Source organism: Chionomys nivalis, chromosome 19 (assembly GCF_950005125.1).
Source record: "Chionomys nivalis chromosome 19, mChiNiv1.1, whole genome shotgun sequence".
NCBI lineage: Eukaryota > Metazoa > Chordata > Mammalia > Rodentia > Cricetidae > Chionomys > Chionomys nivalis.
The window spans coordinates 31,804,160-31,817,311 of record NC_080104.1 but is presented as its reverse complement, the minus strand read 5'-3'; the positions used below and the strand labels follow the sequence as shown (position 1 = coordinate 31,817,311).

Genomic DNA, 13,152 nt, shown 5'->3' with positions numbered 1-13,152 from the left:
ACATGGAAGCAAACAAAAAGGTAAAAGTGCTTTCAAAAGACTAAGAGAGTGGCCGAGGAGGTGGCCAGTCAGTAAGATGCCTGTTGCGTAGGCATGAGAACCAAAGTTTGCTTCTTTAGCACCCACATCAAAAGGCTGCACCCTCATCAAACATTGCAGTCCCAAAAGTGGGGAGGCAGAGACAGGAGGATCCCCGGGGCCCACTGACCATACAGTCTAGCCAACCAGTGAGCTCCAGCTTCCATGGAAGATGTCTCAAACGGGGGAAAGAAATACAGTGAAGAGTGACTGAAAAAGGCAGCTCTAGCCTCCACATGTCTGCACGCACATGCATGCACACAGGGTAGCTGCGCATCCACACACCAACACTAAGAGAAAATATTTTCATAAACAGGCAGAATTATGAAACTATCCTCTCTCAATCGCAAATTCATAGCAACTTACAGTATTACGGTTTACAAGTTGGTAGCAACTTATTGTTCTGAAGTCTATTCCCTGTGGCATTGTTCTTATGATCCTGGCAGTCTTACCAGCTCTGCTTTCTGCATCAACAATAGTACAGGCTTTAAAATCCTGAGAACATTTGTTTAAACTGTTTATTTAGGGCTTAGAAATGACTGAATGGCATCCTCACCTCAGTAAGAGGAACCATTTGAATTTCTCTGTGTTTATAACGTTAAGTAAATTGACTTGACTGTTGCCAATGCCCCATTGTCACAGGGAATGCTGCCTCATACCTGCGTCCCCTTGCTGGGGCTTCTTTGTGTTGAGAGGTCTGACTGAGTGGAACATATGCTATAGTAAAAGGTCTGAGAAAGGGAAGGTTTTGTACACATCAAAACTCCGTAACACACCTGGGTCAAAAGTCAAGCTCTGGACTAGAGCCCCACCCACAAAGGTGTCCTCTATTTAGATAACAGTACATTATTCAATAGAGAACTCAGTTAGGCACATATCCCTCCGCCCACTCATCCAGATGTTTCTTGTCAAGGAGATGCAGCCACTGATGTGGCTGAGGAGTTAGCACTGAGACCCAACATTCCTGTGGCTCCAAGAATCCATAAATAATCAATCATGAAAACTCTAAAATAAGTGAAATTCTAGAAAGGCAACCACCTGTTGTTCCGATGAAAAGGGTTTAACTCATAAGAGAGAGGTCAATGTGTGTCCCAGAGTCAGTCTGGAAAAGAGAGCCAAAGTTGTGGCCTTTAATCGTGTTATCCAACCTAAAATGGGACTCACACCTACAGAACATACACACATATATGCATACATAATATGAATATGTAATTCATATTCCCATATTTTGACCTGCCAGTGGACTGAAGAAAAGCAAGCTTCTAAATCTCTCTCCACATGAAACCTAAGGTGCCCTGAGAAAAGCAGATAAAAGTTCCCTAGGATTCATTATTCATTGTGGGTTTTCTGCTGAAATTGTATATTCTGCAGAATTATAATAATCCTCCTCCCTTGCCATCAGGCTAACTGTGTTAGCCCTGCTCCTTAACTCTGAATACGTGCGAGTCGCTATGAAGTTTCACTGAGACCACTGTTTCCCCTGGGAACTCACCAGATGATGTTGAACTTGGTGATGAGAGCCACCTGCTCCTGGAGGACCATTGTCAGTGCATCCTGGCACAGATTGAGCTCCTCCGTCAAAATGTCACTGAAATCCAGTACTATGGTGACGCTCTGTTCCAAGATGACACCAAAAATCTGCCGGCTCCTGCTGGTAAGCCAGTCCATCCGCTGCTTATAGCTCTCCACGGCCTGTGTTAAATGCTCCACAAACCGGTGGATCAGCTCTGACTTCGCTGTCAGCTGAAGGAAAATGCAAATGTAAACAATCAAAAACAACGCGGACAGTAGCCAAATAAGCAGTTAGAACCTCAGTCACGGCAACGCAGCTGGAGCCATGCATCTAGAAGGATTCTGTAGGTGGCCTTCAAACCCCACAGGATCCAGGAAGATTCCAGTCTCTCGGAAAGATAACGTGATCTCTTCAAACTGTAGTTGGGGCGGGGGGAGCTTTCAGGGGTTTTATCATTATAATATATATAGGACACCAGAAAACGACCAGAGGCACTTTGAAAACTGAGTAGAAGCAAGAAAAATCAGCCAAGACAGATTTTTTTTAAAAGTCCCACTAAGAAGTTTTTCTGTGTAAGACACTACAAACTATTTCTGCAAGCATCTCCAATTCCTTGTAAAAACAGCAGCAGCTCGGTTACTCATTCTAAAGATTGTAACTTGTCGCTCTGTCCTCTCCCTCCCACACCAACCTCGCCTGGACCTGGCTCACCCAGTTACAGCCGCCACTGATACCTTCGGGATGCCCCCAAAGGGGACAGAGACTAGCCGGCAACTTCCTGTGTGTACACCTCCTTCAAGCAGACCCGGCAAGCAGACCTAGCACAATCTGCAGGGCCTTTTAGAGAGCAGAGGCAGACAACAGAAAAGAAGAACGAAAAAGTTGTGGCCTGTGCTATGAGAAACCAAAGTTTACAAGATCTGGTAAAGTCTTTTCCGTACCCAGTCTGCATCTCTCTAAGTCGCCCACTGAGCTCGCGCCTCAGGACCAGCACCATTTTTCTGCGGCAACTTGGTCTAGAGACTTTGCGCATGCTCAACAAGTGCTTTTCCACTGAGCCACGCCCCCAGCTCCCTGGTACGTCTTGTTGCCTGTTTCAAGACCTCCTCAGCTTCCGGAACCTGCGTTATGAGACCGTGTTGTGTAATATTTCCTCCACTGTGGAGGAAACTTGGTAACTGAGCTGTAGGGATGTAGCTTTGCTCATCACCCGTGCCTGGTACATTGGGCTTTTTCCCCCATGATGCGGTTGCCATTGAGACCCTCACGCTCCTTTGAGTAACCCCTACAAATCCACTGGTTCACTAAGCTAGATGGAACCCTTTCTTTGGTCTGTAATGGGTACCCTATCTGGGATTAAACATGTTTGTTCACGTCTTTTAAGAAAAGTTACAGCACAGAAAGATCTCAGGGGATGTGGCAGTGGATTTATGTGGATGAAGACATCGGTTCTACTGTTCTGTGGTGATTTTAGTGTGGACCAGTTAAAAACGGCTCTAGTGGACCAAACTCAGAAGAGCGATTTTAAAATACTAGATACAGTCAGCCCTCCCTATCCATAGGGTCAATATTCTCAGATTCAACCAACCTAGGGTGGAAAATATTTTTTAAAATGAACTGCATGGATGCTGACAATGAACAACAGGCTTTTTTTTTTATTGTTTTATTGTTTGGGGAAACAATATGATATAAGACATATTCACACAGCATTTATGTTGCATTGGGTATTATAAGTTAATTAGAGACAACTTAAGGTATAAAAGAGAATTGAATACGTTTTAAGCAAATTCCATTTTCTACTATAATTGAATTGAGCATGCTGGATTTGGGTATCCGTTGAGAATTGTGATGAATATTAGTTGGCTACTTGACTACATCTGAAATTAGCCAAAATCCAAGCAGCTTGGTTCTCCAGTGAGGGAATTTCTTGATTGGACCATTTAAGATGGGAAGATCCATCCTAAATTTGGGCCACACCTTCTGGTAACCGCCCACATGAGAGGACCACGAAGAGAGGCTTTTGTTTTTGCCTGCTGGCACCTCTCTCTCACTGGCAAGTTCATTTATCCTGTTGATGATGTGCTCCTTTGCTGGGGTTAGAACCCACTTCTTCAGAATCCCAATGTAGACTAAAGACCAGCAGCTCCTAGGAATCCTCCGGGACTCCGGCACCTAACAGGGACTGCTGAGACATCTCGTCTCATGGACGAAACAACTACAATTTCTTGGCCTTTCCATCTGGAGGTGGTCATTGTTGACAAGATGAACCTCAGTCTGTGAGCCACTGTAATAAGTCCCCTTTTAATAGATAGGTTCTTTCTGTGATCCTATTCCTTTAGGCAGTCGTGACTAACCCGGGGGGTCCCTGAAGGGTCTCTGTGGACTCCAAGGGATGACTGTATCAGGGCACAACAGTCCTGATGATACACAGATGTCCCTTGACATTTGTGAACATCTACTTCTGTACAAGACCATGAACTCCAGTTGTGGGTCCTGGTGTGATATGTGTGGACTCAGCTCCACCTGCCAATACTGTCCCTAGTTCTGTGTTGGGTGACTTCAGAGAATACTGTCATAGTGTCTCTTCTTCACTCTCCTTTTCAAAGTAAGATGAAGAGCTGGTAGTAATCAAGAGCTGATCATCCGTTTCTGATCAAGAGCTTCCTGCTCTTGGCCATTCTTACAGGTGTAAGATGGAGTCTCAGAGTTGTTTGGATTTGCATTTCTCTGATGACTAAGGATGTTAAACATTTCCTTGAGTGTCTTTAAGCCATTTTAGATTCCTCTGTTGAGAGTTCTCTGTTTAGGTCTGTACTCCATTTTTTTATTGGATTATTTGTTCTTTTAGTGACCAATTTCTTGAGTTCTTTGGAGATCAGACCTCTGTCTGATGTGGGGTTCCCCTGCTGCTTAACCACAACTTCATCATTCTGCCCGTGTCCAAAGAAAACCAGAAGCCGGACTCTCCTTAACCCCTGGAATTTTTGTTTTGTTTGTTTGTGTGTTTGTTTTGGTTTTTTAAGACAGCATTTCTATGTATAGCCTTGGCTATCCTAGGACTTTCTCTGTAGACCAGGCTGGTCTTGAACTCAGAGATCCACCTGCCTCTGCCTCCTGAGTGCTAGGATTAAAGGTGTGTGCCACCACTGCCTGGCTACTCTTCCCACCCCTCACAGGGATCTTATGTGACTCAGGCCTCTTTCCATGAAACCTGATCAATGAGAGAACTCTGACTTACATTGTACAGCCTGCCATCTTCTGCTGTGTAGAACTGTGGGAAGAGGCCATCAGCATACCGAGAAGTCATGAGTCTCCTCAAAGAAGTCACATAATCTGTATTTTTAGAAAGTCAAGGCGATAAATCAGCAAAGCTTCTCTTGTTGACTTTCAAAATTTTTCTCAGTAATTTTTAATTTTGTTATTCTGTCCCAAGTCATAAAGCCTTTGCAAGAACTAGAACAAATATAAGTGTAGAATCTTTGAAATCATGAGTGAGTAGGGAGGAAGAATGGGCTCCACTTTGTGGTTCTTTTGTTGTGGGGTATTCACCAGAGGAGACTGCTCAGGCATGGGTTTAAGTCAATAGAAAGTCTTTATTACCCTGCCCGTAGCTATACTAGGTGACCAGGATCCCAGAATCGCCCTGAGCCTTTCTCAGGATGGGCTTTTAAACATGATAACCGTGTCCTAGGTAGACGTACCTCAGTTAGCAAGAACAGTGAGCCAGAAGCAGAGCTATAGAAGCCAAAAAGCAAGGCTAGTACATTTAGAGACTTTCCCAGAACTATATGGACTTTGATGGAGTAGATCCTTGTTTTTATTTTTGGCAGGTGGGGCTGTCTACACTCTGAGTTTTACAGCCCAAATGACATTTCCACTATGATGTCAGTTTAAGATCTTGGGAACCTACTAATGTTTGGGGCCCTGTTACACTTTTATCTAGAACAATTAAGGCCGGGTTCAAAATCACAACATAAAAATTGTGCTTAATGCCTGAAATTTTACGGAAGGTTTGGACTTAATTTACAAAACTTGAAAAAAAAAATTACCAGGCATGGGTAACTCATTCTCTTAATTCTAACACTTGGGAGTTGGAAGTAGGAGAATGAGGACTTCAAAGCCAACCTGGCATAAATACATATTAGCCTGTGTCAATAAACCAAAAGTGGGAGCATACACATGCACACCTGTAAGCACACAGGAGCATGTACACTACACACGCACACCACACTACACACACATACAAATGAACATTTCAAAATGAAAGGTTGTTTCTTCGACTGGCCAAAAATAATGAGTAAATGTAAAACCTCAACTTAGGTACTACCTACTGCCCGAGTCTTGATTCATGACTTAGTGAAATGAAGTGAGCAAGTCATTGATCCGGGAGAGGTAAACATGGTGTCAGAACCACAGCATTTGGCCGAGGCTTGAGAGATATAGGTCTATGGAAGGCTCAGTAGCTGAACGGAATGCACACTGAGGTCTGTGTCAAATCACTACTGGATTATTTGCTCAGCTGTGCAAACATCTAGCTGCATGCACTACCTGGCACCCGCTGTGTGTCAGGAGCAGCACATACTGGATGGAAGTATGGTGTTGCCTAAAATGCATTTCTAAACACTTCACGAAATTGCCAGTAGACCACAGAGCCTCTCAGGATGAACTGTGATGGTGGGGGAAGATGAGGCAAGGCTTCTCAGAGACATCTTTATAATAATGATGATGTGGCTAAAGTTGTTGTTGTTCAACCCCAGAGATGGTGTTCTTGGCTCTAGTACTACCCTTGCCCTGACTCTGGGGAGTCCCCTATCTCTGCCTCCTCATCACTAGGATTGCTGGTATGTGCTGCTACACTGGCTTTCTATGTGGGTGCTGAGGATCCAAACCCAGGAATGCACAGCTCTGAAGAGGGAGGAAAAACCCTTTTCAGTAAGGAAGAAAGAATCTGAGCCTTGGGCTTGCTTGCACCTGGAGGCTCTGTTCTGCCTGCACCAGAAGGAGCATTTAGTGGATCCACAGCCCTCAAGTACACCAAATGGAGGAAGAGGGACCATCTGGAGACAGGCTCCACCTATACTGACTGGAAGAAGAGATGGGTAGATAACAAGGTAAGAATACACTCAACAACATAAAGAGTAATACGGTACCCCCGGAAACCAGTGGTTCTACAACAGCAAAGCCTGAATGATCATCCCAACACAGGTGAAGCAGAAGAAAACAAGTTAAAAATAACTTTATGAAGATGTTTTCCTTAAAGAGGAAATAAAAAATTCCCTTAAAGAAGCGGCGGGAAAGACAAACAAAAAATTGGAAGAAATCAACAAATCCTTAAAGAAAACCAAGAAAAAGGAATCAAACAGATGAAGGAAATGAGTCAAGACTTGAAAACTGAAATAGAGGCAATAAAAAAAAACACAAACTGAGAGAAATCTGGATGTGGAAAATTTGGGTAAATGATCAGGAACCACAAATGCAAGCATAAACAACAGAATACAAGAGATGGGAGAGAGAATCTCAGGTGTTGAAGATATGATAGAGGAAATAGACTCATTGGTCAAAGAAAATGTTAAATCCAAACAAACGCTTAACACAAAATGTCCAGGAAATCTAGGATGCCATGAAAAGACCAAATCTATGAGAAATAAGGATAGAAGAAGGAAAAGAAGCCCAACTCAAAGACACAGAAAATATATTCAACAAAATCATACAGAAAAATTTTCCCAACCTAAAGAAGAACGTGCCTATGAAAGTACAAGAAGCCTACAGAACATCAAATAGACTGGGCCAAAAAAAAGTTCCCTTGCCACATAATAACCCAAACACCAAATAAACATACAGAATAAAAAATATTAAGAGCTAAAAAGGAAAAAGGCCAAGTAGCATATAAAGACAGACCTATCAGAATTATACCTGACTTTCTCAACACTAAAACCAGAAGGTCCTGGACAGGCATTGGGCAGACACTGAGAGACCATGGATGCCAGTCCAGACTACAACACCCAGCAAAACTTTCAATCACCAGAGACAGAGAAAACAAGATATTCCATGACAAAAAAGATTTAAACAATACCTATCAACAAATCCAGCTGTACAGAAAGTACTAGAAGGGAAACTCCAACCCAAGTAAGTCAGCTACATCCACCAAAACACGGGCAAATGATGACCTCACAGAAGCAAATCTCAAAGGGAAAGACCCATACAATACCACCCCACCAACAACAAAAACAAAAATAACAGGAACTAGCAACCAGTAGTCATTAATATCCCTTAATATAAATGGACTCAACTCACCTATAAAAACACACAGGCTAACAGATTGGACACGAAAACAGAATCCATCCTTCTGCTGCATACAAGAAACATACCTCAACCTCAAAGACATTGCCTCAAAGTAAAGAATTGGGAAAAAATTTTCCAATCAAATGAAAACAAGAAACAAGCTGGTGTAGCTATCCTAATGTCCAACAAAATAGACTTCAAACTAAAATCAATCAAAAGACATAAAGAAGGACATTTTATATTTATCACAGGAAAAGTCCATCAAGAGGAAATCTCAACTGTGAATATCTATGCCTCAAATACAACAGCACCCACATTTGTAAAAGAAACATCACTAAAGCTTAAATCACACATTAAGTCCCACACCCTAATAGTAGGAGACTTCAACACCCCACTCTCAACAATACACACATCTGCCAGACAGAAACTCAACAGAGAAATAAGGGAACTAACAGATGTTATGACTCAAATGGACTTAACATATATCTATAGAACATTCTACCCAAACAAAAAAGAATATCCCTTCTTCTCAGCACCTCACGGAACCTTTCAAAAATTGAACACATACTCGGGTAACAAAGAAAACCTCAACAGATACAAAAAAAATGGAATAAACCCATGTATCTTATTGGATCACTATGGCATAAAGTTAGAATTCAACACCAACACTAGTTTCAGAAAGACCACAAACACATAGAAATTGAACAATGCTCAACTGAATCACCACTGGGTCAAGGAAAGAATAAAGAAAGAAATTAAGGACTACCTAAAACTGAATGAAAATGACCACACAACATACCAAACTTGTAGGACACAATGAAAGTAGTGTTAAGAGGAAAGTTCATAGCAATAAATGCCTACATAAAGAAGCTGGAAAAAATCCCACACTTATGAATTAACAGAACACATGAAAGCTCTAGAATAAAAGGAAGCAAACTCACCCAGAAGGAGTAAATGACAGGAAATAATAAAATTAAGGTCTGAAATCAATAAAAATAGAAACAAAAGGGCTGGAGAGATGGCTCAGAGGTTAAGAGCGCTGACTGCTCTTCCAGAGGTCCTGAGTTCAATTCCCAGCAACCACATGGTGGCTCACAGCCATCTGTAATGAGATCTGGTGTCTTCTTCTGGCCAACAAGCATACAGACAGACAGAACACTGCATACATAATAAATAAATAAATCTTTAAAAAAATAGAAACAAAGAAAACAATACAAAGAATCAATGAGACAAAGAGTTGGTTCTTGGAGGAAATCAAGAAGATTGACAAACCTTTATCCAAACTAACCAAAAGGCAGAGAGAGAATATCCAAATTAACAAAATCAGAAATGAAAGGGAACATAACAATAGACAATGAGGAAAGCCAGAGAAGAATCAGGTCATACTTCAAAAACCTGTACTCCACAAAATTGGAAAATTTAAAGGAAATGTTCAATTTTCTGAATAAGTACCACATACCACAATTAAATCAAGACCAGATAAACAAATTAAATAGACCTATAACCCATAAGGAAGTATAAACAGCAACCAAAAGCCTCCCACCAAAAAAAATCCCATGGCCAGATGCTTTCATCCCTGAATTCTACTAGAATTTCAAAAAAGAACCTAATTCCTATACTCTTCAAATTGTTCCACACAACAGAAACAGAAGAAACACTGCCAAACTTTTTTTAAGAGACTGCAGTTACCGTAATCCCCAAACCACACAAAGACACAACTAAGAAAGAGAATTACAGACCAATTTCACTCATGAACATTGATGCAAAAATGCTTAATAAAATACTGGCAAGCTGAATCCAAGAACTCGTCAGAAAAATCATCCAATGTGATCAAGTAGTCTTCATCCCGGAAACACAGGGATGGTTCAACATATGAAATTCTGTCAAACTGAAAGAAAAAGAAACACACATGATCATCTCATTAGATGCTGAAAAAGCCTTTGGCAAAATTCAATGTTCCTTCATGATAAAGGTCTTGGAAAGATCAGGGATACAAGGAACATACCTAAACAAAATAAAGGCAATATACAGCAAGACAAGAGCCAATGTCAAATTAAATGGAGAGAAAATCAAAGCAATTCAGCTAAAATCAAGAACAAGACAAGACTGTCCACCCTCTCCATATCTATTCAAAGTCCTAGCTAGAGCAATATGACAACAAAAGGAGATCAAGGGGATACAAATTGTAAAGGATGAAGTCACACTTTCACTATTTGCTGACGATATGATAGTATACATAACTGATCCCAAAAACTCTATCATGGAAGCACTATAGCTGAAAAACACCTTCAGTAACGTGGCAGGATACAAAATTAACTCAAAACATAAGTAGCCCTCCTTTACACAGATGGGCTAAGAAAGAAATCAGAGAAACATACACCCTTCACAATAACCACAAACAACATAAAATATCTTAGGGTAACTCTAACCAAACATGTGAAAGACCTGTATGACAAGAACTTTAAATCTTTGAAGAACAAAATTGAAGAGGATATGAGAAAATGGAAAAATCTTCCATGATCATGAATTCATAGGATTAACATAGTAAAAATGGCAATCTTACCAAAAGCAATCTACAGATTCAATGCAGTCCCCATCAAAATCCCAGCACAATTCTTCTCAGATCTCAAAAGAACAATACTAAATTTCTTATGGAAAAACAAAAAACCCAGGATAGCCAAAACAACCCTGTACAATACAAGAACATCTGGAGGCATGACTTAAGCTCTATTATAGAGCCACAATAATGAAAACAGCTTAGTAGTGATTGGCATAAAAACAGACAGGTGGACCAAGGGAATCAAATTGAAGAACTGATATTAACCCACACACCTACGAACACCTAAATTTTACAAAGAAGCTAAAAATATAAAATATAAAAAAGAAAGCATCTTCAAAAAATGGTGCTGGTATAACTGGATATCAACATGTAGAAAAATGCAAATAGATCTTATCTATCGCCATGTACAAAACTCAAGTCCAAATGGATCAAAGATCTCAACATAAAGCCAACCACAGGTTCAATGTGGTACAAACCTTTAATCCCAGTCCTCAAGAGGAATATAAAACAGGAGGAGACAGCTCTCACACAGTCTCATTCTGAGATTCCCAGAGGCAGGATCACCATTTCATTCTGCCGTAGAGGTAAGATACAGTGGGCTGGCTGTTTGGCTTTTCTGACCTTCAGATTGAACCCCAATATCTGTCTCTGGAATTTTAATTGTGTTACAAATGGCAGCCAATGTGGGGCAACTACATCCACATAAAACCTGAGGAAGCCTGGAAAGGAATTCTAGACACAAAAGAACAGAGTCAATCATGGCTTCTTGGTAGCAGCATTTTCTCGGTTGGTCTCTGTTTGCTAGGGGCAAGCAGAGGTGTGGCTCCATTAAGAAAGGCTTCCTGACTCAGGGTTAGCAGCAAAAATTGCATGGTGGCTCTTTGAAGAGGCAGACCCTGCCACCAAAAACTTAAATGGTGTTTATGAACAGCCAGCAGCATCCTTCTTGGTGGTGGCAGGGACCTAGAAACTCCAGTGTTGCAATAAACATGGCTCCTGTCAGTATCTCTGCCATAAAGTTAGACTCCCAAGAAGCCAAGGAATGGGGCAGAGCCAGCCGCCAAAGCCACCGCTTTAATTCTAGCCACTTAGCTTGTGCTCAGAAAAGGATAGATATATATAGTAAATACAGATTCAGACAAAAAAAATCCTCTAAACAGTTTACAGTATGTTTAAAAATATACGTAGGCTTGGAAGAGAAAAAATAAGAATAGAGAAAGTCCTTAAAAAAGAAATAGAGTAGCTAGACATGATAGCACACACCTTTAATCTCAGTACTTGGGAGTCAGGGGCAGACAGTTCTCTGTGAGTTTGAGGCCATCCTGGTCTACTGAGTGAGTTCCAGGACAGCCAAAGATACACAGAGAAACCCTGTCTCAAAAAACCAAAAATTAAGGCTGGGCAGTGGTGGCGTATGCCTTTAATCCCAGCACTCGGAAGGCAGAGGCAGGTGGATCTCTGGGAGTCCGAGGCCAGCCTGGTCTACAAGAGCTAGTTCCGGGAAGGACACCAAAGCTACAGAGAAACCCTGTCTCAAAAAACCAAAAAAAAAAAAAAAACCCAAAAATTAAAAATTAAAATTAAAGAAATATAGCTTTTTTAAAAAAAAACATATAAAGATACACAGAGAACACACAGAAAATACACAGAGAACTGGCTACTCCAAGTTATTGTGTTGTCTTTGAATTGTTTGACTGCTGAGGAAGGAGCAACAGTTGCTAAAAGACGTTTGATAATAAATGCTGCTGGATTAATCCAACATATATATTTTTAAAATGACTTGACTTCAAAATTTAAGTCAAAAGATATATTACTTTGGAGAAGAGGTTTTGTTTTGCTTTTGTCTCCATGGGCAATGAGAGGCTGTGGATTCTTTCCGGGTTTGATCAAGAAAGGTTTGATCAAGAAAGACCTCCTGAAAAATCTCTAATAGGAGCAGATAACCCAGACAATCCAACACTTTAGGGTACCTCTGTTGCAGTTTCCTCTGAGTTCTATATCCCGAACAGGTTCAAGACTGCTGTCTGATATGATCCAGCCTCACAGAATACTCCAGTCAGGATTTGAGCATAATCCTAAATTTTCTTTGGGTTCCCATAATATTATCAGCATCCTCAATCAGCAGGAAGTAGCTTAGAAAACTATACCCACATTCCTAAAAATGGATTATGACTGTTTGTCTTTGTTTAGAGTGTTAGTTAAAAGTTGTTATGGATAATGGTTAGGAAAAAAAGATAAACAAAGGAAACTAGATTCAAGGTTCTTATTTTAAAAAGAAAAAAGGGAAATAAAGACATGATAGGATAAAAGGGTAAATTATTGAATCTACTCTAAAAAGAAAAAAGGGAGGATATAGACATTATAAAATAAAAAGGTAGATTATTGAATCTACCTTTAGAAAGCAACTATTAGTTTTAAATGTTTTACATTTTATTGGGCTTTTGTATATTATATACAAGTTTTGTATATTTATACAAATTTGAGATTAATTTTGTTAAAACATACTGCACATATGTTTCTAATCTTGTTCATGGTATTGTACTTATGTAGTTCATTTAACAATGTATTGCAATTTTCTGGTCTTTGAAAGTTATTATTACTAACTATTTAGGACAATAAGAAAATGCAGGTTAGTCATTAGTCACCTATTATAATCAAACTTGCAGCCATATTAGATATATTTTCAAGGTTAAACAAAGATATATTTTAGATAGACAGG

The 13,152-nt window shown here is 40.4% G+C and overlaps 1 protein-coding gene across 1 annotated transcript in view; it reads right to left on the bottom strand.

Moving 5' to 3' along the window:
• Vwa3b (von Willebrand factor A domain containing 3B) overlaps positions 1 to 13,152 on the bottom strand; it is a 156,790-nt gene that overhangs the window by 138,806 nt on the left and 4,832 nt on the right. The window contains exons 2-3 of the mRNA XM_057751290.1: positions 4,830 to 4,924; positions 1,571 to 1,821 (exon numbers count right to left, since the gene is read on the bottom strand). Of these exons, the coding sequence (XP_057607273.1) occupies positions 1,571 to 1,821; positions 4,830 to 4,924 (346 nt within the window). The remainder of the gene's footprint in view (positions 1 to 1,570; positions 1,822 to 4,829; positions 4,925 to 13,152) is intronic.